The sequence below is a fragment of the Anguilla rostrata genome, chromosome 6 (genome assembly GCF_018555375.3).
Source record: "Anguilla rostrata isolate EN2019 chromosome 6, ASM1855537v3, whole genome shotgun sequence".
Classification (NCBI taxonomy): Eukaryota; Metazoa; Chordata; class Actinopteri; order Anguilliformes; family Anguillidae; genus Anguilla; species Anguilla rostrata.
In genome coordinates this window covers 18,482,232-18,505,173 of record NC_057938.1, presented here as the reverse complement: position 1 = coordinate 18,505,173, position 22,942 = coordinate 18,482,232, and the positions used below count along the sequence as shown (strand labels likewise).

Genomic DNA, 22,942 nt, shown 5'->3' with positions numbered 1-22,942 from the left:
ATAAGAGCGTCTGCCAAATGCCTGTAATGGTTAAGGTTAGGCATGTAGTGGTTGGGGTTAGGGTTAGGGTTAGGGTTAGAGGTTACGGAATGAATGTAGTCAATGGGAAGTCCTCATAAGGATAGCAGTACAGGAGTGTGTGTGTGCGTGCATGCGTGCGTGCATGCGTGCATGCATGCGTGTGTGTGGGAAAGAGAGAGAGATGTGTGCGTGTGTGAGAGAGTGTGTGTGAGAACAAGAAAGAGAGAGAGAGAGGGACAGAGAGAGAGCTGCTGGCTGGACTTTCTGGTAAAAAATAAGGATAATTAAGGGTGATGCTTTTTCCTTGAAATCAGTTTCAAAGGAAAATAACAGGATATAAAAATTGCAATATGTGCCTGTCAAGGTTACATTTTCTCAAAGACGAAAAGAGGAATGTAGACTGTGAGTAGGTGAAACTCAGCTCGACTAAGCTGATTGTTTCGTTTTGGCCTCGTCATCAGGCTGGAATAATTTCCGATGAGTGGGAGGGACATTTCCAGATAGATGAGAGGCGATGAGTTCCTTTCCTCTCCAATAAGCTGACAAGACACATTTGCCATAAGCCTCCTCGTTCTCTCACACACCTCCCTGTCTGTTTAACCGCTCCACTTATCTTCCAAGCTCATTTTTTAAGGTTAGATGCAGAGGCATTGGAGTGATTTGTGAGGAATTGCAAAGCAGTGTGTGCAATACGGTGCTTACGAGACTCAGCGTTTGCTGGTTTTCTCCCAAGCCTCAATGAATGCAAAACATTTGACCATGAGCACCAACCTGACATCACTATTTGCCTTCCTGTGCTTGAAAGTTTGTTTGCACTGCTGTAGAGCCTGATAAAAGAACAAAAAAAAGACAAAAAATAGAAATTATTATTGTATTTGGACGCTGGAATATTTGTATGTGGTAAAAAACATTTTTCATTAAGCTTGAATATATTGAATATATCTACACTAGAATCTCTCAACCTTGCTCCCCTCCAACCCAGCAATACTTGGGAGGGTTACTTTTGGGTATGTTTTTTTCCCCTCCTTTTTCCTGATTTAAGTGACATGATGATGAATTGCTTTGCCTAGGCAAGGTAGCGGGCACCAGCATGCAGTTCATTCCCAACTCTCTAGTGGCCTGGGGGCCGCTCTGCTCCGAGGCAGATCCCTTTAATTAAAACATTAGCGAGGACCGTTAGCGTTTTCGCTGACAGTAAATGGAAGATAACTGGCACTAATGGAGGACTTTTTTTTTTTACAGTGACCACTTCTCGTTTGTCAGCACGCTGGATATATGCAATAATCAGTAGACAAAATTTCTGCAGCGTACGCGTGGAGAGATAGAGAGCAGAGATATTTTTCTTTAGCTTCAGAGAAAAAGCACATCCTGAGCAATAAAACAAAGATTGGCTTCTTCCTGCGTTCGGCCATTGCTTACTTCTGTACTGCACTTAAATATGTTTCTAATCCAGCCCTGGAAGGCCAATGTATGTACTGGTTTTTTGTTCCAAATGATGATTGTGGCAAAATTTTCCAAATGATAGTACAGACCAACCCTGGTTCAATCCTACGATGAACCACAGTGCAATGTTCAGTTCATGACGTCATCAAAAATGTCAAATAAATGACTGAGCCGTAAAAACAGAGAAAACCATTAAAATTGACCTGGAGCCCACAACATGCAGCTACAAATATGATAAGCATTTTCCAAAGTAGAAAAAAAATCTATTCATCTATAAAGGGATTCCACACTCCTTTATATTCCTGAAAATTTTGAATATAAAGGAGTACAATGTGCACTTTCAACTGTAAAAGATTACAATTTTGATTGGGGATGAAATAGCTGATCCTGGGTCAGTCATTTTCATGCATATTGAAGCCATTGGTGCAGTATATTGACGATTGGCAATACCCGTGATATGGGCCCTATTGTACAGCGCATCGGTCCTTGAATTTGGGCCAGAAAAATAATAAGTCTATCCAGTAATAAAGCGTGATTGAGCGATGAAGGGCCCAGCCTTCATTCTTGGTGACGGCGCTCGCAGGAGGAGCAGTCAGTTCGAATAGAAAGAGCTCCTCCGTAATGTCATCACCTCTTCCTCGAAAAATACGTCGGCCGCCGCCGCAGATGTCACAGCGCATCTCTCGTGATTAAGGTCATCTATAAATATTTCAGCGCCCATTGTGCAGGGGTCTGCCCTCATCACCGTCCGTCCCCGCACGATATTCCGCACCTTCCACAGGGGGGAGAAAGGGAGCGGGCGCCTCTGGGAGAGCAGGGGTTACCACGGCGGCGCAAGCGCTTGAAACCGGAGACGTTCCCGAGAGCCGTGGGCGCGGCAGCGGGGCCTTCGCTCCGCCTCTTCGGCTCCGAGCAACCGTGGCGGCTTCTCGAGCGCTCCCGCAGGGAGAAGGTGACATTACCTGAACGCTCACAGGCACGGGTTTTCAGTCATAGCGCTGCGATTGTGTCTGAAACACGTGCCTGTGAGGACTGCACCTGGCACATGTGCGGCAGTGTAGTATAATGGGTGAGGAGCTGGACTTGTAACCTAAAGGTCATAGGTTCGATTCCCGACTAGGACACTGCTGTTGTACCCTTGAGCAAGGTACTTAACCTCCATTGCGTCAATATGTATCCAGCTATATAAATGGACGCAATGTAAATGCTAAAGTTGTGTAAGTTGCTCTGGATAAGAGTCTCTACTCAACACATGTAATGTTACTCCTGACACGTTTTCCTGTTTTTTTTTGTCAAATTTTGCAACGCATGTAACTGCAAGGTTACCAAGCATCTGTCTAAGCTGTTTTAGGGTCAGTTCTGTGACCTGCAGGGACATTGACCAATGTGCACCTACTGTAATTAGGCAATATTGACCCTTCCTGATGTATGGGGTTTTTCTGGCATGTAATCAAATTTTTACTCAATAGAACAGGAAGGAGTGAATAGCAAGTATGACAGCCGTACGAAAATGGCTTGACAAAAAAATATGGATTTCATTTTATTCTCGGGCTAGTGGGCGGGTTGGGGGATCTCTGTGCAAGGCTCAGGCCCCCATTTACTGGAGTCCGTTCCTGGTACTAGCTCATCTAGCGACGCATTACTCCTGAACTCCATTTCCCATAGTAATTACAAATATTGGAAGGATGAAGCAGTGGTGTCAGGGAAATTCACATGCTTTTGCAAATAAAGAGTGGCCATTTCATCACCCAGCCTGTCAGTGCACTCTGCCTAGCTGGTAGGGGTCTCCCATCCTGTTTTATGTAAATGATTAGCATCTACAGGCACAGAGCCATAAGAGTTATTTTAGTAGAGGGAGCAACTTTCAGGAGGACTATTGCCAGAAAGAGCATGTAATATGAGAATCAGTAAAATATGGTGTAGGTATGTAACATCGGTGTGTGAGTTCAAACCCTTATGGAAATGAATGCTGCATTTTCGATGAAATTGATGAATCAAACTATTTTGTGTGAAGAAATACGGCTTGAAGTCAGATTAAAGATTCGAGTGGTAGTTTTCACATTTGCGTATTGTTCATTACCAAGGATATCAACAGTATTGCATGTCGAAAAGCTTCATTAAGTATTAAAAGGTGTACTTTTGATGAATATATATTTACACATTTTATAATGCATAGATATCGAGCTGCATTAAATGTTTATGACTCAAATGTATGTTAATATTATTAATTGTATACACATGAAAACAAACATAACATTAAGTCTGTGGCATTCGGTCCGCCGGAGAGGCAGATTGGTCTCAGCTGCGCCGGCTGGTGGAGAGAGCACACACACCTGGGTTGCATTAGCTCATTAGCCCAGGTGCTTAAAGGTGTGCTGCTCTCCACAGTTTGGGGCCGAGACCGGAAGCTAACACAGGGAGCAGGTTTCTTTATTTTGAGTTGCGTTTAATTCCAGTTTCGTTTCTTTTTTTTAAAGATGGGGAAAAGTAAGCCCCCACTGAAAAGTCGGAGAATCTGGGCTGCTGGAAAGCAGTCCAGCTACGGGGAGGGGAACTGAAATAGTTGTCGCTCTGTTTTACTTTTTGTCTTTGTTATTATAGTTTGTTGTTTTAGTTTAATTGTTTTTGCCTGGAACCCGGGAGGGGGAAGGGTGAAGATGGCGTTTATTTTATTTCATGTTTGTGTGGGTGCTCGCTGTCTCTTTCCATGCGACAGACAACGGTGTTCCCCGGCACTGCCGCATCTCCCTCCCAGGGGTGTCCAAAAAAATGAGTATTGACTACAAATGTATTTAAATGAACACCGCATTCATGAATGCTGCTATTCTTAGCACCACAAGGATGACCATCCATCTGTTTCACATGGACAATAGGTACATTTTTATTATAATTATTTCAATATTGTTGTTAATTGATATTTATATTTCTGGATGCATTCATTTTATATTTTGGCTTGTTTTATAAACTAAAAAAGTGATAATTCTTATTCCTGTAAATAAGATACCAGGCCTGTTGGCTACATTGTGAGCATGCTTTCATGCAATACAATAACTTCCCTTGGTTTCATAGCCTAATAATTAAAATACTGCCAAGTTAAAAAACACATTCACGCTCAAATTGATTATACCAATATAAGATCATTGTAATAGGAGGTGGTGATGTGGTAATTTGTCCTTCCTTCAGATAATTACACCTAAAGAGATCCATTCCACTTGAGCCTCTCTTGTGTGCTCACTGTTCTTTTTGACTGAACGTGGTTCTGAGTCCCTGTTTTTGCAACATGAGGCATTATTATGTAAGACACTGAATGACTGCCTCCCTGACCCTGTGAAACAGTGCCTTACAATTCATTAAGCCTGGTTATGTGCCAAGGAGACCTTTTACATTCGCTAACAGCATCTAAAAAATATCCATACTGACCCATATCTGTCTGTCTCATATATAGCCACCATTAATCTTAGGACAATGAATGAAGCACGCTTTGGAATACACACAAAATCTGACTTAATCAACAGCAGCTCGTCCAAACGTTGGACTATTTATAGCACAAGAACATATGGGCTCGAACCAAACTCAAACCAAACAGACAGAAGATGTACAGGTAAATGCAAAGGTATTGGCACAGTGACTCGATCTGGCTGCTTTGCCTCGGTACTCCATTATGTTGGGTGTGAAATATAACAATGGATATTTGGTTAAAGTGCCAACTGTCAGCTTTAATCTGTGGGCGTTTACATCCATTTTAGGTGATCAATGCAAGAATTACATCCCTTTTTGTACATATTCCCTCCACTGTACTGGAGCAAAAGTAATGGGAGAGTTTGCTGCTCAGCTCTTTCTTTGCCAGTGTGTTGTTGCATTATTCGTTCATGCACAAGAAAGCTAGCAAAAGGTTTAGAGTTGATTCTTGATGTGTAATTTGCATTTGGAGTCCATTGTCAGGCAAAATGAGGACCAAATAAGTGTCAATGCCAGTAAAGCAAGCCATCGTGAGGCTGAAAATTTTGAATAAATCAAAAATCAAAAATAGAGATATAGCCAAAACATTGGGTGTGTCAAAATCAATTGTATGATACGTTGTGGATGTATCAGCTGGGCCGTGCACTGAGAGCAGAGGTGCCACGCCTGCTGTGTGATTTTACATACAGGAGCAGAGCATGATAAATGACTCTGCTTTACCCCAGCAGCCCAGCCAGGTGCATAAGGCAGCGACGCTGCCATTAGCTCTGATACGGAGCGCTAAGCGCTAAGCGCTGGGCCCTGCGATCCCAGGGGAGACGAGAGGCTCGCGATGCAATTTAAAACTCATCCCGCTGCGTGCTGAAAACATGATGTAAAAAAAAAGACCCATCTGTTTCACTCTTCCCATGGTTCATGTTCAGTCATTGGGCTTTACAACGGCTTATCTCTTTCTCATTTCCGCTCGTCTTAAGGTCCCGCACTGTACTGTACTCCTCGCCATTAAGAGATGTCTTGTTTTCCTCGAGGGTGTGAAGTTCTCCGCCTTTACAGTACATGAATCCCAATGCATTTTGCACTTTCCATTAATGTCGCATAATTTTAATATAAAAATGACAGCAGGTTATGCATGTGGAAAGTGCATGAACACTAGAGTTAATGATCCATGTGAAATGTGCATGTATGGATATGTCACTGTAGGGGGAAATACCTGTACTAATTATGGAATAGTGAGGATAGATTATTAAAACATGTTCCTTTAACAATCCTCACATGTAGGAATGCAGGGGATATAAATATATATTACCTCATTCAGTGATCAAATGGTGCAATAATCACTCGCATTATTAATCAGTCACATAAAATTCATTGTTAAACTATGATTATGAATTTCAACATTAAATACTAAAATAATAACCAGTAGCATAGCAATGCGTAAGTTCTTTGAGGTGATAAGCTCAAGCATTTAATAAAATATTAAGACCGACGACGAGGTTTAATAAAATAGAATTTATTAAACAAACACATCTAAACTAAAATCCTCAAAGGCTAAATAAGTGAGATGGAAAGGGGACTAGAGCGTTGTGTGTGTGGTCATGTGTGTTTTCACCAGCACACGTGGTGCAGGAGAGAGCAAATGCTACTCTGAAGGAGCGGAGTATGAATCAGCTTTTAGCATGTGAGGCTAACACGGCTACAGGTGGCATCTGAGTTTAGCTACATCTAGCCAATCCCAGTGCACCTGGCCATCCTAAATATAAAAGTTCATAAATCTAAATGTTTGAGTATTAGTTCAGGAGATTTTGTCAGCAAAGATCTCTGTTAAAGGAACGCAGATTGTAAGATAATGTTAGCAACAGAGTATATGTGTTAGCTAGCTATTCAGGGCTAGTTGTTTGTTGCTAATTAAAACCTGACTGTGGATTGGTTGCCCGCTGGGTCAGGGTCAGAGTTTTGGGAGAAAGGCTATGTAAATGAACCCAAACAGCTGTCTCTGGTGTACCAGGACAGTATTTTTTCAATAAGCATAAACCCAGAGTGGTGTGAACTTCAATCTAACTTTACATGCTTGGTTGTGTTCTATAAAAGCCAATTATTTTAGCTGTTCAGGTCACAATAGATTAAACGAATTTCTCTTTCCTCAGACAACAGAGAGCAACATCCCTTTATTACGACACATACAGTTATAATTGACAATTAAAATTTTTTACTAATTACCTTAAAGTAGGACCCAAAATGCAAAGTGAACGTCACAGAGACAATGCCTCAATACAAAATTCAAGGCAGCAATACGGCCATTTGTCTGACAGACAGTAACTTTAAAGCTTGGAAGACTTGGAAGACGTTTCAAAATTTTGAAATAAAGCTTTGTGAAAAATAAAATAAAATGTTGAAAAATAAGGAAAGGCGTCAAGCCCTGTCCAACAGCAGGGGTGCAGGCACTCGAAGCACGCTCTGTTTCGTCCCTCACATTCGGCCCCGGCGATCCGAAGCCCTCTCCTACGGAGTCCGGAGCATCCTCACGCTGAGCCCAACACTTCGGCTCAACACGTGCATGAAGATTCATGCGGCTCACCCATGTTTCCACGGACCTGCTGGCTGGGGTGGGAGTGGCAGACAACACGCTGTGTGTTGGTTATATCTTGTGCATGGAAGTGCCCAATAAAAATTTATGGAACATGAGAAGCGCTGAGAAACCCGGTTAACTCGAACCTGGAAAAAAAAAGGCCTCAGTAGAATTCATATAGCGGAGCTCCCTCACCACAATGCTCATAGTATGCTCATACAAGCTTATATTTCAGAAAAGGACACAGATGCAACAGATGAGTTCCACTGGACAGTCTCTCATGTAGGAAACATTGAGCAGTATGCTGAGTCATGGTGAAATTTCAGGCAGTTCAATGTATTTATTTTTTTAAATCCTGAAAATAGCATAGGTATAATGTATACAACCCAGTGCTTCATAAAAGCCAAAAAAAAAATTCTGTACAACATTATAGATCTGTTTTTTTTAATGTGTGTGTGTGCATATATGGATGCAATTTGTTTTTCAACGTGAGATAATAATGCAGGAAACAATGCATTTTTACAAGAAAATTACAGAGAAGCCACCATCGATAAATATGTTATAATATAAAATCTGTATTTGTCCCGCCTTCTTTTGTGCACTCTACTACCACTTCTTCTGATCAAAAAACAAGTTACAGCTGTGTCCTCCCAACATAAGTTGTTACCAAAAGTGTCCATCAGATTATATGAGAATCCTTGGCCTTCAACAGTGACTCTTAAAAAACCTTAGCTGCCTTGCAAATTTCGCTGTTATCGGAAATGGTTAAAGGAGATATATATGATGAGATTAGATATAAAATAATTCAATGGCGTACGGTGGAAACCAAAATACCAACAAAAAAAAAATCGAGATTGACATTGAAAAATATCGAAACTTGTGGTGAAATTATCATACGCATATTGTGAGATTGATTGCACACAAGTTCGATAAATGAGGGCAAATATGATTATAATTGCTAACATGAAGTGTACAGGGTATTGTGATAAATGATCTGTAAAGACAGAAGCTCTCAGGAGTACCAAGTACAGATTCTGTCTCCCTGAAGTCAAACCAATAATGTTGCATCCTATCCTGTGCTGGCACTATGGAATATCCTACAGTATATTGGAGTTCAGAAAACCTCCATTCCCCTGTAGTCCACCAGCTGAGCACAGATTGGCTGAGGGAAAAAAATTACCATGGTTGATGTGCCAGAGGACCAATGTTGCAGACAGATGCTGACATTTTTGTCAAAAGCAATTAGCAATTAACATTTTAACATCTATAGTGTCTGTGATATCCGATACAGTTTTTCCGTACTTGACAGATTATTGATTGGGATTGATTTGGCCATAAATGGATGCATTTCAGGATTTTACACTCCGAGAACTCATTTAACATGTCAAGAGAACATTTCCTCCTTACAAAACAGATTGACAGAGTGTCCAGTTGGACCATGTCAAGTCACAATACGTTTGCTTAAAAATATCCGCTTTTAGAATATGTTGTAGGTATTCAAAGGATGTGAATAAAAATCTGGAAAAACCTACATGGAGGTCACAATATAACTCCAAGCAGACGGTCAACAGTTGATCACAGCCTTTTAAAACCTGTTCAGGAATTCCGATGTGTGAATATTATGTAAAAAAATGTTTTATTGAACTAATATTGCTTTTCTGTGGGGAGAAGATGCGCTCTAGGAATGGGGCCCGAAGGAAACAGGCATAAACGCAGCCTGTAGTTAATCATGACATGGGTGGTTTTCCCATTAAAATCCCAGCACATTGTCTGTTTTCTTTAATTGAAAATGCAATGGGATACAGCAACTCACATACAGTATCCGTTTTTGGGGTGCGGTGCTGATATGACATATGGCTGTATGTATGGTATAGGATGCTCACATACATGACCTGTACAATATATGTAAGTGAAATGAATACATGCAGCAGTAAATTGATTTGTGTTTCTTGTGTTCTTGTGTTGATTGTGTTAAGAGGCTGACCGACTGTGAAGTGGTACTGTTTGTTCCGCCCTCGTTTTCTGGGGCTATGCATACGGAAGCAGATTTTAAAAGGGTAAAGGGAAAGGAAAAAACAAAAGGAGAACAAAACCTGACAAAACGAGCTCACATTGAAAACGCATTCACATCTAAAGTCCACACCAGTATCTTAACCTTCAGTGTCTGGAGTCTTTTTTATACAGGAAATATTTTACTATATAACAACCCCCCCCAAGCCTGAACTGGCGTGTTGACCTGTTAAAAGACAGGCAGCCACGTTTTCAGTAGATCAAGGTTGTCTAAAGGTAGTTGGTGAAAGCGACAAAATTCATTTTCCGTAGTGTTCATCTGTCGCTGCTTTGAAGCGCTTGTCTCATGGGCAGTAGCCCACTTCTGACACTCTTACATTGAGTGCTGCCACGGTGATCTCATGCTGCTTGCCTTATAGGAAACGGTTCCAACCGAAGAAGAGAATTTTTTATTTTTAAATAATAATAATAATACTCAGGTAATATACACATTTAAAACCTCTTGGGGCATAAAATCACAGTACGAGCTGCTTTTCAGTTACCTAAATTGAATTATTTTGCATTAAACAACAAGGCCATCAATGCCCCTATCACAGCCATTGTGAAGCTGGGAGGTCCAGTATCATAAAGTTGCTGTAACGGTAGGACTACTAGACATTTTACAGTCAGTCTGTCCATGTTCTCTGCCATCACTTGTAAAGCAGATTTGTAAAATGTTGGTGGACCAACAGCTGTGCCGATAGAGGCCACTATATGCTTGTTAGCTGGGAGCACTTATTGTAAAATCTAAAAATACCAATTTCCATTTTTGTACAGAACACATAGCACATAACCCATTTAATTCTCAATATGATTGTGTGCATGTTTTTTTGTACAGTAAATCATTCACATTTTACATTAAATTTTAAGTTTAAATGTGGTTGAAGCAGTCAGTAGTGAATTTTACAAGAGCACGTACTGCCATTTTTCCACAGATGGTCTACCATGCCACACAGATCTGCACACTCAGCTTAAATGAGTCCAAGGTGATGTGTCAACCTCACCTTGTTTATGACTCCTCTTTTGGGGTTTAATTGACAGGTTGTCATGACAAATCATTGATTGCAACATAAAAGTCACCACCAGGAACTCATTTTTTTCCATCATTAATTATTGGCACAAAGCCATTTGCAGTGATATACTCTCTTGCCTTCTCTTCATGAATAGTTTATCACCAGCCTGATCACACATTGAAGGAGATGCATCACTGCCATAATGCAAACAGTGATGGAGCATCTGAGAAACTACCACCAATAGAGAAAACACGGAAATGTATGCAGATACTTGTCCGTTGTCACATATGATGCTTTATTTAAACCAAGTATATGAAGAGGATCTGATGTACACAAGATGGAGCTCAACAGTAGTTCATCATCATGCAGGCTGGGGGTGGCCAGGCCTAGTCCTGGAGTGCTGCAGGGCATGCTGGCTGCTGTTACTCAGCACTCAGATCACGGGTGCACAAGTGCTGATCCATTCCAGGATTTTGTTCCAACTTATTTTCTTAATTATTCAATTAGCTCAATCATGACTTGATCTGAAATAAGCATGAGCTGCAGCTGCAGAATACAAGTGTATCCTAAAGATTGTATTCTGCTGAAGTATAGAAGTGAACCAGCATAGTTTGTGGAGCTGTCAGCCCTCCAGAACCAGAATTGTGCACTCCTCACCTTTGGAGGATTTTGCAGGTGTGGTTGATACTAGAGCAGGAAGTAAGATAAATTATGCAGCTACAATGAACTGTTAACTTTTGTGAACCAATGAAACAATTTGCTGACAAACAAAATAAAATGATATGTCAGTTTGCATATAATGGCCCCAAGCATTCTGGCTTTTGTGAAGTCTCACTCCAGCTGACAAACAAGCTTTATTTATCAGGTACTTCTGTCATATTATTGGTAAAAAAATGGAAAGCACGCACCATGAGCATTGTTCTAGGAATTGTCTCAAAATTGAACTGCATTGCTAATAAATAAATTCTGCGCTGAGGTCATTGGAGGCTAGATTTTAGGCCATATCAGGCAGCTGCATAAATGTAGGGCCTCCTGGTGAGATGACAGTAGCTTTGTTCTTGCTGATGAAAGGGGTACTGTCCACTGGAGGTACTATCTACTATAGCCTGACTCCTGAATTTAAGGTTGTTGCTACATATCAACCTAGAAATGTCTAGGTTTCTTTTGAGCTTGTCAGCTATTTTTTAAAATGCATAACTTTCTGACCTTTTGTTCTGGCCTCTCATCTCAGAGGTGCCTGTCATAAGACAGCATGCCAAGTCCTAACCATTCAGTTCACCTCGGTTCATGATTTCCTTGCAATAGACTGAATTTAGCTTAGAGTTCTATGGTTCCATCTCGGTATGTTTGCTTTGGCAAACGCAGATTCACAGCGCTCAAAGTGGCAGTGTTGCAGTGCGCATTGAAAGTGCGCGTTCCCTTCATTGCAAACGCAGATTCACAGCGCTCAGAGCGGCAGTGTTGCAGTGCGCATTGAAAGTGCGCGTTCCCTTCATTGCAAACGCAGATTCACAGCGCTCAGAGCGGTAGTGTTGCAGTGGGCATTGAAAGTGCGCGTTTCCCTTCATTGAAATTCCGCGAACTGAGCGCACGCTCGGCGGCCATCGCTCTTACGCCTGCCGTCAGCGCTCCTGATTAACGGTGAGCGTGGTTATCGCCACGCCGGCTACGGGTTCAGGCCAAGCGGTCACTTTTTCTCTGTCATTTATACAGGAAAAGACACGAAATCCATACCCTTCTCAGTGGTTTATCTTTGAACTGATGCATCTCACATATTGGATTTCATCCCACCAGGGCTTTTGTCCAGTGTTGCTGTAATAAAGCTGAGTTTTTCATCCGAGGCTCTGGGGAGAGGTGAGGAGGTCGCTGCAGAGGAAATGTCTCTCTGTGGTGTCCCAGTCTGAATGGGGTAATATTGTTATTATACAGCGATGGTATAACCTTGGGAAGAAATTAATACATTTCTTTTTGAGCAAAAGGAGTGCTTTGTCCAAAGGTAGATCAAATAGACTAGTAATGATTTCATAGTCATTGCCTGATGACACACCAGACAGGTACCTTCTGTTGCCCCTGCTTCGTTTCTGCATGCTCCATGTAAGGAAAAGGCTTCTGAAATGTTTCAGCTCAAGATTTTGATAAATCCTTTTTGGTAAACATTAAACCTACAGTCTAACAATAGTCACTGTTCAAATGAATAATAGAAAGCATCCAGCTGATAGTGTATGCTCAATATGAATAAAGCTAACGTTTTTGAACACAGAAGAATCTCCAGAGCGTGCAATCAGGAGTGAAGCTCACTCTGGTCATTATCAGTTTTGATCCCTGGTCAGATGGCTGGGTACGAGCTACATGGAAATCAAGCTTCTGCTGTGTGGCTTTCATTATTTCAATCAACCTGGGTGTCCTAGTTCTCGAACAGCAGAGAACACCCTGAAATTCATTTTCATAAATAGGATTTTTGTAGTTCTTTTATCATGACAGGTGTAGTCATTACCCATTCATATTATGATTGCATTTTTTTGCGATTGTGCTTAAAGCGGTGTATTCCTTCCATTCCGACCAGCTGTTTTTCTGCTGTTTATGAGAGCCCAATCCGTGGAGGTGGAAATGTGGTTCGAGAGGGAGTCTCTAGCCTGCCTGCGAAGAAGAGGTTCAAAAGTACCGCTGCCACTTGACACTTCCCTGGCAGCTGCACATAATGTCTTTGTTATTACAGGAAAATGGATGGATGTGCACATTGTCTGTCCCAGAGAAGCTCAGGTTGACCCTGAAAATGAATTGAACCTGTATGTTCTTTTTCCCCTCAGAAAGGTCAAGGAGCGGTTACCTTCCTTTCACGGAAGTGTCGCTCCGATTGTGAGCATTCCTCACTGACATACAAAATACCTTGTTAGGTCCAACACCAAGACTGCTGATTAGAATTTGTGGACAGGAGTTGAAAAATTCTGTGTGATTACCACTGACCTTCAACTGGAAATCATGAACCAGGCTCTAAAAGGGCCTTATTTTACACAGTGACTTTGGACATGTTGGCTATATTTCTACTGATACAGAGTTGTTTTGTTGTCATCCATTACAATAACATTGAGCATTTCAGCACAACACATCTTGATGTAAGTATTAACTGGAATGTTCTAGAGTGCTGTATGATTCCTAGCCTGGGTCAAATACAATACCATTTCCTGAAATGGATGATCTTTGGCCAGATATAATGCCAATGATGATACAGATGGTGGTGATAATATTAGGTGGTAATGGTGGTGGTGTTGGTATAGTAAATAACAAAATATATAATACTTTTATAGTGCTGTTGCTGACATTGCTAGTTTGAGTTAAACTGTTTTTTTAATCAACTCAAAAGCTCCAAATATTATATCAATACAATATTGATTGTGATAACCTCACCAGGAATTGAGGTGAATTCACATTCACTACATAATTATTCAGAAGGACAGAAATTATGTTAATGTCATCAGTTACATGTATATAATTTTTTACCAAATTAATATTTCATAAGAAGACACTGGTCTTCTCAAATAATTAATTACAATGATATTGCTTATTGAACTTTAAAAAGCGTATGGTGAAAATAAGAACTGTGCAGAAGAAAGCATCCTTCTGACTGGTCTAAAATAATTGTTTTGATTCAAAGCCAAACATTCAAAGGCTCCAAGGTTATCAGTAGCTGTAAACAATGATATCTTTTGCGTGTCCAAGCAGCCAGTGACTGCTCAATTAACCACAGGGCACTGATGTATGATTACACACAGACATCCTGGAGACCATCCCTTCCCACTTCTGACTTTTTGCGAATCCATACCACTGAAGGATAATTGGGCCTGTTAAAATACATGATTTGACCAGACAGTGCAAGTCATGTTTATGATATTCTGATAGTACCACATACATGCTATGAAGCCATTCTTCTCTAAGTCAACAAAGATCTTGTAGATCCTCACAGCCTTACAGGAGAATCGGTTCCTTCACTTGCACATGTGCCACATTTTCTCAAAACAGAACTTTCCAGAAAAACCCCGTAGGTAATTCAGAGGTGTCAAAGGTAATTGTCATGAAATTTTGAGAATGCAGCTGATGTGAATGTAATGAAGATGACTCCTGCAAAAGGCATGAAGTTTAGACCTGTGTAGCAGGCACAGGGCCATTGCTTCTATGAAAAAATCAAATGTCAAGGACTTATATTTCCTTGCCCAGTGAGAGAGGACAGCACTTTCCTGTCTCATTTAGGAAAACTGAGTATTAAAAATGTCAAAATAGGCTGGAAATTATGTTGTTGACCTATCTATGGGTCACAATAGTCTTCAACTTCATGCAGCTAATTAACAACCAGTTATTCTGCATTTTCCCCATTGGTTTTGATTGTGCAAAACAGTTTCTGAAGAACACCACAGGAAAAAGCCAATGTGTACTGGTCAGGACAACAGTCAGACTCATTGAACACAAGAAATCATGAGCCGTGGACTTAAAAAAATCTTCACATCAAAAGGTTTTAAGGTCTTAAAAATTCTATTTAATTTTCTGCATGCAAATGAAAAGATTAATGATATCAATCTGACTTCTGGTGATATGCTTAAGCAGCATGGAATATAATGTGCACACATATAATAAAGTATGAAATTCTAAAAAATTGGATAAACTGATTGTATTGCCACTGTTCTCTTCAGCCAAAAAGATGCCCAATGTGACTAGTACCATAATAATTCAGTCCACGTGTCCCGCCTCTATAATTCTTGCGTTCAGTCAAATGAAAATGTTCAGCCTTTCTGCTTATTTTCAGGTTCTCAGCTGTTTTGTGCCCCTCAAATCAGTGCTGTGATCATCCACACAGGGAGCACAGCAAAAAAAGTGTGACACAGTGGCTGGGCAATGTGAATGGAAGGTCTTACATAAGAATCCTAGTCTGGGTACCCACTGCAGTGTATGGTCTTGCTAAAAAAGATACATTCAGAATGTGAGTGATCTACTTGGGTATACACAGCTATATAAACTCTAGAATAGAGTCTCTCATAGGATAATAGAAGATGGTTATGATGCCCCATCTGATTTTTTGTTCATGTAAAGAGAACCTGTCTTTTCCTGGGACACTCTTAATAACCATGACAACACAAATATAATGTCCACAATGTCTGTCCACAATAACTCAGACTGGATCACTGCTAATGAGGTCATCTAGGAGTAAAGTAAAACACAGCCAGTTAGTAGTCTGGGCATAAAAGGATCAGCCCGTTGTATTTTCGTTGTCCTTTCCAACACTGAGAATGCAATTTTATGGTATGAATGAAACTAAAATTACATGTTGCAGAGTAATGTGTTTCAAACTTGTACCCTCTTGGCCAGGTCGTCACTGTAAAAGAGAATGTGTTCTCAATGACCTATCTGGTTAAATAAAGGTAATGATAATGATGATGAAAATGAAACTAAGTCGCATTAGAACAGTTTCTGATTCGGGTCATAATATCGATTTACCGCTGGTTTAGAGAGAGAGACGAAACTCAGGACCTCGGACAGCGCACAACCCGTAATTTTAAAAATTGGCGATAGCTTCGCCGCAGTGAACAACATTAGGCTTATGATCCACTGCCTGTGAATTATAAAGTGACACGAAACAAAGTAAATATACATGAATGATTAAATGAATACATCTGAAGTGGAGAATTTTGATTTAAGCTAATCAATTAATCAATTCAGAATCAACAGCAGAAATATAACTTTCTGCTGCTGTTTCTGCGGTGATGATGTTCAGTGACATCAGTATGCTATGCTTAAATATGTGTAACTAGCCTACTACAAGTACAGGAATTCTGTAAACTACATTTATAGGACTACGGCCATTTTACTTTCGGTGATTAGGTCTGTTATACTCGGATGGAACACATTTCGCTTTAAAGTCATTTTAATCAATGAAGACGTTCGTCGAGTCCTTTCAGTAGGCTATACGTCAGCTCAGAAGGAGGTACACTAATATAAACACAAACGGCATCTGCTACGGATGAATGCGAAGATTTTTACCGCCACACGGTGGAGCACAGCCATTCTAAAGTTTCTTCGGAGTTCAGTAGCTGATGAACTGAGAAATTAAACTTAACTTTTCTTTGATGTAAATATAGCAGTATGCAGTAGCTTATTTTTCCCTTAAAACCAACACGATATCACTGTAACAATCGCATTAATTAACTTTGAAGCATTGGCACAACTCTACAATACAATACAAACACAAACAATACAAGACTATCTAAACGCAGTTGGTTAACACTTGTTCAATGCACACTGAATGTTTTTTCACCGAAAACGGATTGCAATGATTGTGTCTAACGTGAGCATCAGCAGTTGCACAAGGTCTGAAGGCGCTTGGTGTGCCACCGGCAGCGATGGGCACCTGGATGCGTCCTCTCATAGTACGCTGAGCCCGACAGGGCACCTGGTCGTGGCGGTGTTTCTTGGATTCATCGGCACCTTTGGTTTCCTCAACAACCTGCTTGTTCTCGTGCTCTTTTGCCGCTACAAAAAGCTTCGGTCGCCCATAAACCTGCTGTTGATGAATATTTCCTTCAGTGATCTGCTGGTCTGTGTTCTTGGAACTCCGTTCAGCTTTGCTGCCAGCACGCAGGGACGGTGGCTCATCGGACCGATCGGATGTGTGTGGTATGGCTTCGCTAATACATTATTCGGTAAGTTTAATTTGTTACTGACAAAAGTAGGCTGCTATTTAGAAAGCAAATGCTTTAACCAACTTAAGCGCTTGATTTGGAGCCCCTGTGCGTTCTCGAAAAGGATTAGCTTGATTCTGTTTCCCTGATGTATATGAAATATGTTTAATCAACGGATTGTTTAATCAAGCTTCTCTACACTTTTGACTGATGCACGTATACGTCTAGTGGATCCGCTTTGCCTACATTGGGTTTCCATATTACTTCTTATTTGCTGCTCTCGACATTCGCCTTCTACAGTACATTCCATATGCACACTCAGCACGCGCTGTTTAGGCAAGGGAATGGTTCACAAATTGTTGATGAGTTCTACTAATAATGCATTTCCCATATGCTGAAAAACTCATGTTTAAATTTGAACAACTGCAACATGACGTTTAAATAATAATTCAAATTTAAACCGCGTCGAATAGCTATTTTTGCACAGTAAAATATTTAATATTAACCAAACGGTTACAGAGCACACAGGGTCCCAATTGGGCTCATATGTTGCTACTCTGTTAGGGTTGAACTAACATTTTACTGTGCGATCAAATTAGTATGACAGAGCATAGCACAAATTACAGTAGGCTATGTTAGAGCTCAGCAGTACTGTAGAGAAGTTAGAGAAAAACTCCGAAAGGTTGATGTAATAGGAAATATCTCACCCACCTAAAACTCGCATAGCAGATTCTGTAATAAGCAAAACATTTATAATGCAATGGGTCGTTTCCACAACCAACATGAGAATCAGGCAGTAATCATCACTTTCTCGGTTTTTTGTCATAAAGATTTGAAGTAGCTTTTTACAAAAAAGATTTTCTGGACATTCTTTAATAGTTAATAGATTCATGAAGTATCATTGTCTAACACTTGGATATGAACATGAAATTACATATGCGTATGCATTTTTGTCACTTGTCAGAGTAGCTCTGAGGCAAATCCCATGAATAAAAAAGACATGCAAATGAAAATATTTGGGTTTAGAGTTCAGGAATAATTCGTGATCTTAATTGGTAGTTTACCCTACTGCCGTTTTCCATTCAGCACTATAATTTCCATCAAAGGTTCGGAATGCTAAACTGAGATAGTCAATATATTGTCAAGAACTACCTACGGAAGCTAAGCTGTTTATTTCAGAATCTTGCCATTGTGACACGGTACCTCAACCGTACATTTCCATGAGTTTATACTTACAAGACGGTTTTGTTGAACGAATACAGAATTACAAGCGCCACTAAGAAAAATACAAAAACTTTTTTGTAATGTATAGCACGTGATCAGAATCCCTTGTCCTCTTTTTGTACTCTGCCGATGGAAAATAATTTAATTTCTCATTTAACTGTTGTGGAATTCTTATAAGGTGCAAGGGTTTCAGCCAAGAAACGGAACAAGAGAGACGCGCGAACGCTGATTCTCCTTAATATTGATGACCGGATGCAGTTGGTGAGCTGAAAATTGGCGGGGCTGAAAATTGGTTAAACTGATTATTGGTCTATCAATCGACCTATCAACACATCGATTGATTCACAAACTATTCAATAGCCTACCATCAGATATAGCCAGCTCTCATCAATTTAGTGAGTAATAAAATTATTTTTATTTGCACTGAAAAATGGCGCACATTTTATCAACATTATTGGTGCAGGTACATGTATACCTCTTCTTTCACCGCACTCACACTCGGGTAATATTCACAGCGAAGATCTTCAATGGGCATATTTTAAAGTGCAGGTTATGTCATTACTGGTAATCTGAAAGCTGAGGCGGTAGTTGACAGAGTGGCGTATCTTTTTTCTTTAGTGTACTTGGTGATAAAAGGGATCTTTCTAAATTGAATTGTTGGCACTCTTGTTAATCAAGGAAAATGAATGAAAACGGGTGGCGACCAATGATCAGTTCAAAAGAAGGTTTTCCACACCAACAATTTTCAGCTCACCAACCGCAGCTGTTGATGACACACAATCTGTGCACGTGCAGGTGCATCTGGGCTGCGCCTGATTCGCCTTTTCGCTTTTTGTCCACAGTAAGTCCGTATATCTATCTCACGGGTCCGCCAACGAAGACTTTCCACAACTTCTGTTTCAATAGATTTTTGGGTGTCCAATAACAGCTCGTTTTCACCAATTGTGGAGGGAGTATGTACACGAGGACGGCCAGTGACCCACGCGGAAGATAATTTCTATCGCCTGGGAGTCACATTGCAAGTGTATTTATTTATGGTATTATTTGTTTCCTGGAAGAAAGGTGAGATATTTTACAGGGAATTACTGGGGAATGATATAGTTGGATGTCCCGGGTGCACAGGAAATGGCTTTTCAGAATTTATGGCCAAACACTTTATCTTTGCTTCCTGTGCTCACCTTGGACCATTGTCACTTGAAAAAGCCCAAGGTGCTTTTTCAAGTGATAATCAAACAGCGAGAATAGTGTAACCTTGTGTGTAGCAGAGGAGAAACGGTTCATTCGTTTTCCTTGCGCTTTGCACTGTTCTTGCCTCCAAAACATAGCCTTGTGACAAAATCAATAATGTTAACACACCCAGCCTGAGTGAGAGGGAGAAATGTCAGTAGGTACTACTGTATCTACTGTGTCTGATGATAAAGATGAGTAATTTACTGTAGATTTATAGTTCATTACAAGGGTAGAAATATTGCTCAGGGACTGCAAGGATAGTGGTCTCATGCACCAGATTGAATGGATCTGGATCCTTCTGTACCTCTGGTCATGCCAGTTACCAATTCTGTTAAATGGGTACCAAGTCTAAATATTGTTAGAAACGTAAACATAAATGGTTTGGTTGGAGACAAGAAACAGTTGGCCTTCACGGGGTTGGTTGCTAGGTGCATCCAGCTAGACAGTTGTCCTTCAAGTTCTGGTCCCAAACATTCAAAATCATTTTGTGATCTGTCTGGTGGTGGCTAAAACATTTGGTTTCAAGATCGTGGCCTCATAGATTGGTGTTGAATGCCTCAAGGTAGTGGTCTCATAGATTGGTGTTGAATGCCTCAGGGTAGTGGTCTCATAGATTGGTGTTGAATTCCTCAGGGTAGTGGTCTCATAGATTGGTGTTGAATCTTCTCTACCATTGTCAGGTGAGGTTGGCACACCCTAAGGCCATATTTCCCAAGAAGAGGGTTTTTGTCAGCCATATTACCCATCTCTCATTACACAGGAGACAGTCAAATGCCTCAAAATTGAGATAAAAAGGTTTTTAAAAAATTAAAGGAATTTCACAATATTTTTGGGACATACTATGTATAGTTCTGGCTCATTGAGAGATATAGTATATCGTTGTGTAGTGCCTTCCAAAATTATTGTTGCTATTGTTACAATGCTGACACCTGTCTTTCTGGAAAATAAACTCACTCTTAGTTCTAAAATAATTATCTGAGAAATTGTATTAAAGAAGGTTAATTTTCTCATTTTTGAGCATATAATATAACTTATGTCCTGTGTTTGTAAAAGTTTTGTCAGCCTGTTTTTACTTACCTTTATTAAGGGTGCCAATCATTTTGGAGAGCACCATATATGAGGCTTGGAAGATTGATACTGTTAAATCAATCAATCAATCAATGAAAATATTTGGTAATTGCAATTTTTCACATTGTCACAAAGAGGTGATTAGTTTTCCAGAGATACTAAAAAAAACACTGAGCTAACTGGGAGGAATCCTGTCCCTGCCCTAGAGGCATGTCCAGAAGGTATGTGGGATAAATTGCATTTTTGGCTTTGTACCAAAGTTTACATCATTATCAGTCATGTAGTTTTGTGAAATAAGTTGCTATCCATGACTGCAAGTGGAAAGCTTTTATATTAACACAAAAGGGATTCCATTGCCACTGGTGCCCTTATGTGAAGATGACAGCTTTAAATTATCCTGCAGAAAGCTGCAGCATGTCATTGAACAGTCAAACATTCTTATAAAACTGCATTTGAGAATAAAATTTCTGTTGTTATTGGGCTGTGCCAGTGAGGAGCCCTTAGGTTTTAAGCGTTAAGTAACAAAAGGCTTTTTTATGAAGGACTGCAGAAATTCAAAGCCCACACATGAAAACAGAGATTAAAGCTTTAAGTTAAACTTAAGTGGTCCCCATGCGCCCCAAAGTGCACCTCTAGAAAATGTAGTTTTCTGACTGTCAGTGTTTTAACAGAGCTTTTTTCACCCTGGGCACTGCAGTCTTTTTTCATTTATTTTTTAGGTATCACAGTAATGGACTGGTAGCTGTTGCATAGCCTCTTAAGATCGACATCAACCACGGGGTTGACGCTAGCAGAAGTGGAAAAGTGGCAAATGATACATGACAATGGCTCCAACAGAGAGAATGTGGCTGTCCCAGCATCAGAGAATAGCATCACACTCATTCTTTTGCACAAAATAATTCCCCCATCGGAATCTATTAATTAACACTGAAGGCAACGTTGGGTCTATAATGCCATTTTTGAGGCATTGTTACTGCACAGTCTCGGACTGCATTTCCAGAGGCAAGCCAATTAAGTGTTTTTGTAAAGGTCCGAACATCAGTAATGTAAAATTCTTCTAAAGTGTAAATTCATGCTAACTGACTAAAATATCACCAGAGTTTTACCTAATCTGTAATTAACATTCAGATTAACTTCAGGCCCCAACAGAGTGGACAGATTGCACTTATCAGTTCAATCTAACCTCTCCACTATATTCCTGGTGAAAGCATTGTGGTTCAAAGTGGTAAACCAAAACCTGTCCACCATTTGACACATAATCGATATTCTCTAACCAATCTCATTAAGTCAGCGCTGCTCCCGTATGGTAAAATGAGAACATCCCGAGTGTCCGATACTAAACCTTAAGCAGATAATGCAGATGAAGGCATAAAAATGAGTGATATACAGTCATGGTCCATCTAAGCTTTAAAGCCACTAGGGAATTTGACTTGAGTTGAACCGCAAAAACTGTTACTTCACTGGCCCAGTCTCCATATTTCCTTTCCAGTCTTATCAGTCTCTTAGACTTGCGAGAGGTGGCATCGTGCTGTACATTGCTGGTGATGCACATTCAAGTACAATAGGAGATATTTCGCGGCTGATCCCAGATGATAACACACCAGGGGACATGTTAAGCTGGTGCATCAGCATTTAATCAGTTCACCAGCTGCGATAACCCTGATTTACTGTATATGGCTCAATTAACTTAGGTTCTTGAATTGCATTCTGCCTGAACTGCTCTCCTTGCATTATATTGCATTACAGGCATTTAGCAGATTGTCCAGAGCGACTTACACAACTTTTTACACAGCTCCTAGCAGCAGTGAGCTTCCAGTGGGCAGTGGGCTTTGGTTGTTCATGGTAATTCCATTACTGGCCTTAATTCACTTCCATTCCGGACTGTCAAAACAGTCAGAACATTACAAAAAACATGCTGTTTTTAAAGTTTGTCCTCATTTTCTGATGTTCAGCCTAATATGGCTCACCTGTGTAGTTACCTTCGTAATTCTAATTTAGATACTTCAAATTTGTGCGTGCGTGTGTGCGTGCGTGCGTAGTGAGCTACATAATGTTTGAGACAAAGTTTTTCTGCGTTACCTCTAAACTCTAAGTCCAATCATTGATCCAATTAAGAAATCAAGGGTTGGCAAGAAAAAAAAGCCTGAGGACCCCTCAGCTGTCCAGGGACGCTGTCCCCTCCTTGTACTTGGCGGCCTCCTTCG

At 40.4% G+C, this 22,942-nt stretch overlaps 1 protein-coding gene across 1 annotated transcript in view; it reads left to right on the top strand.

Annotated features, from left to right (window-relative positions):
- Window positions 1-16,867: 16,867 nt before the first annotated feature.
- Window positions 16,868-22,942, top strand: part of LOC135256744 (pinopsin-like) — a 29,539-nt gene continuing 23,464 nt past the window's right edge. The window contains exon 1 of the mRNA XM_064338845.1: window positions 16,868-17,237. Within this exon, the coding sequence (XP_064194915.1) occupies window positions 16,868-17,237 (370 nt within the window). The remainder of the gene's footprint in view (window positions 17,238-22,942) is intronic.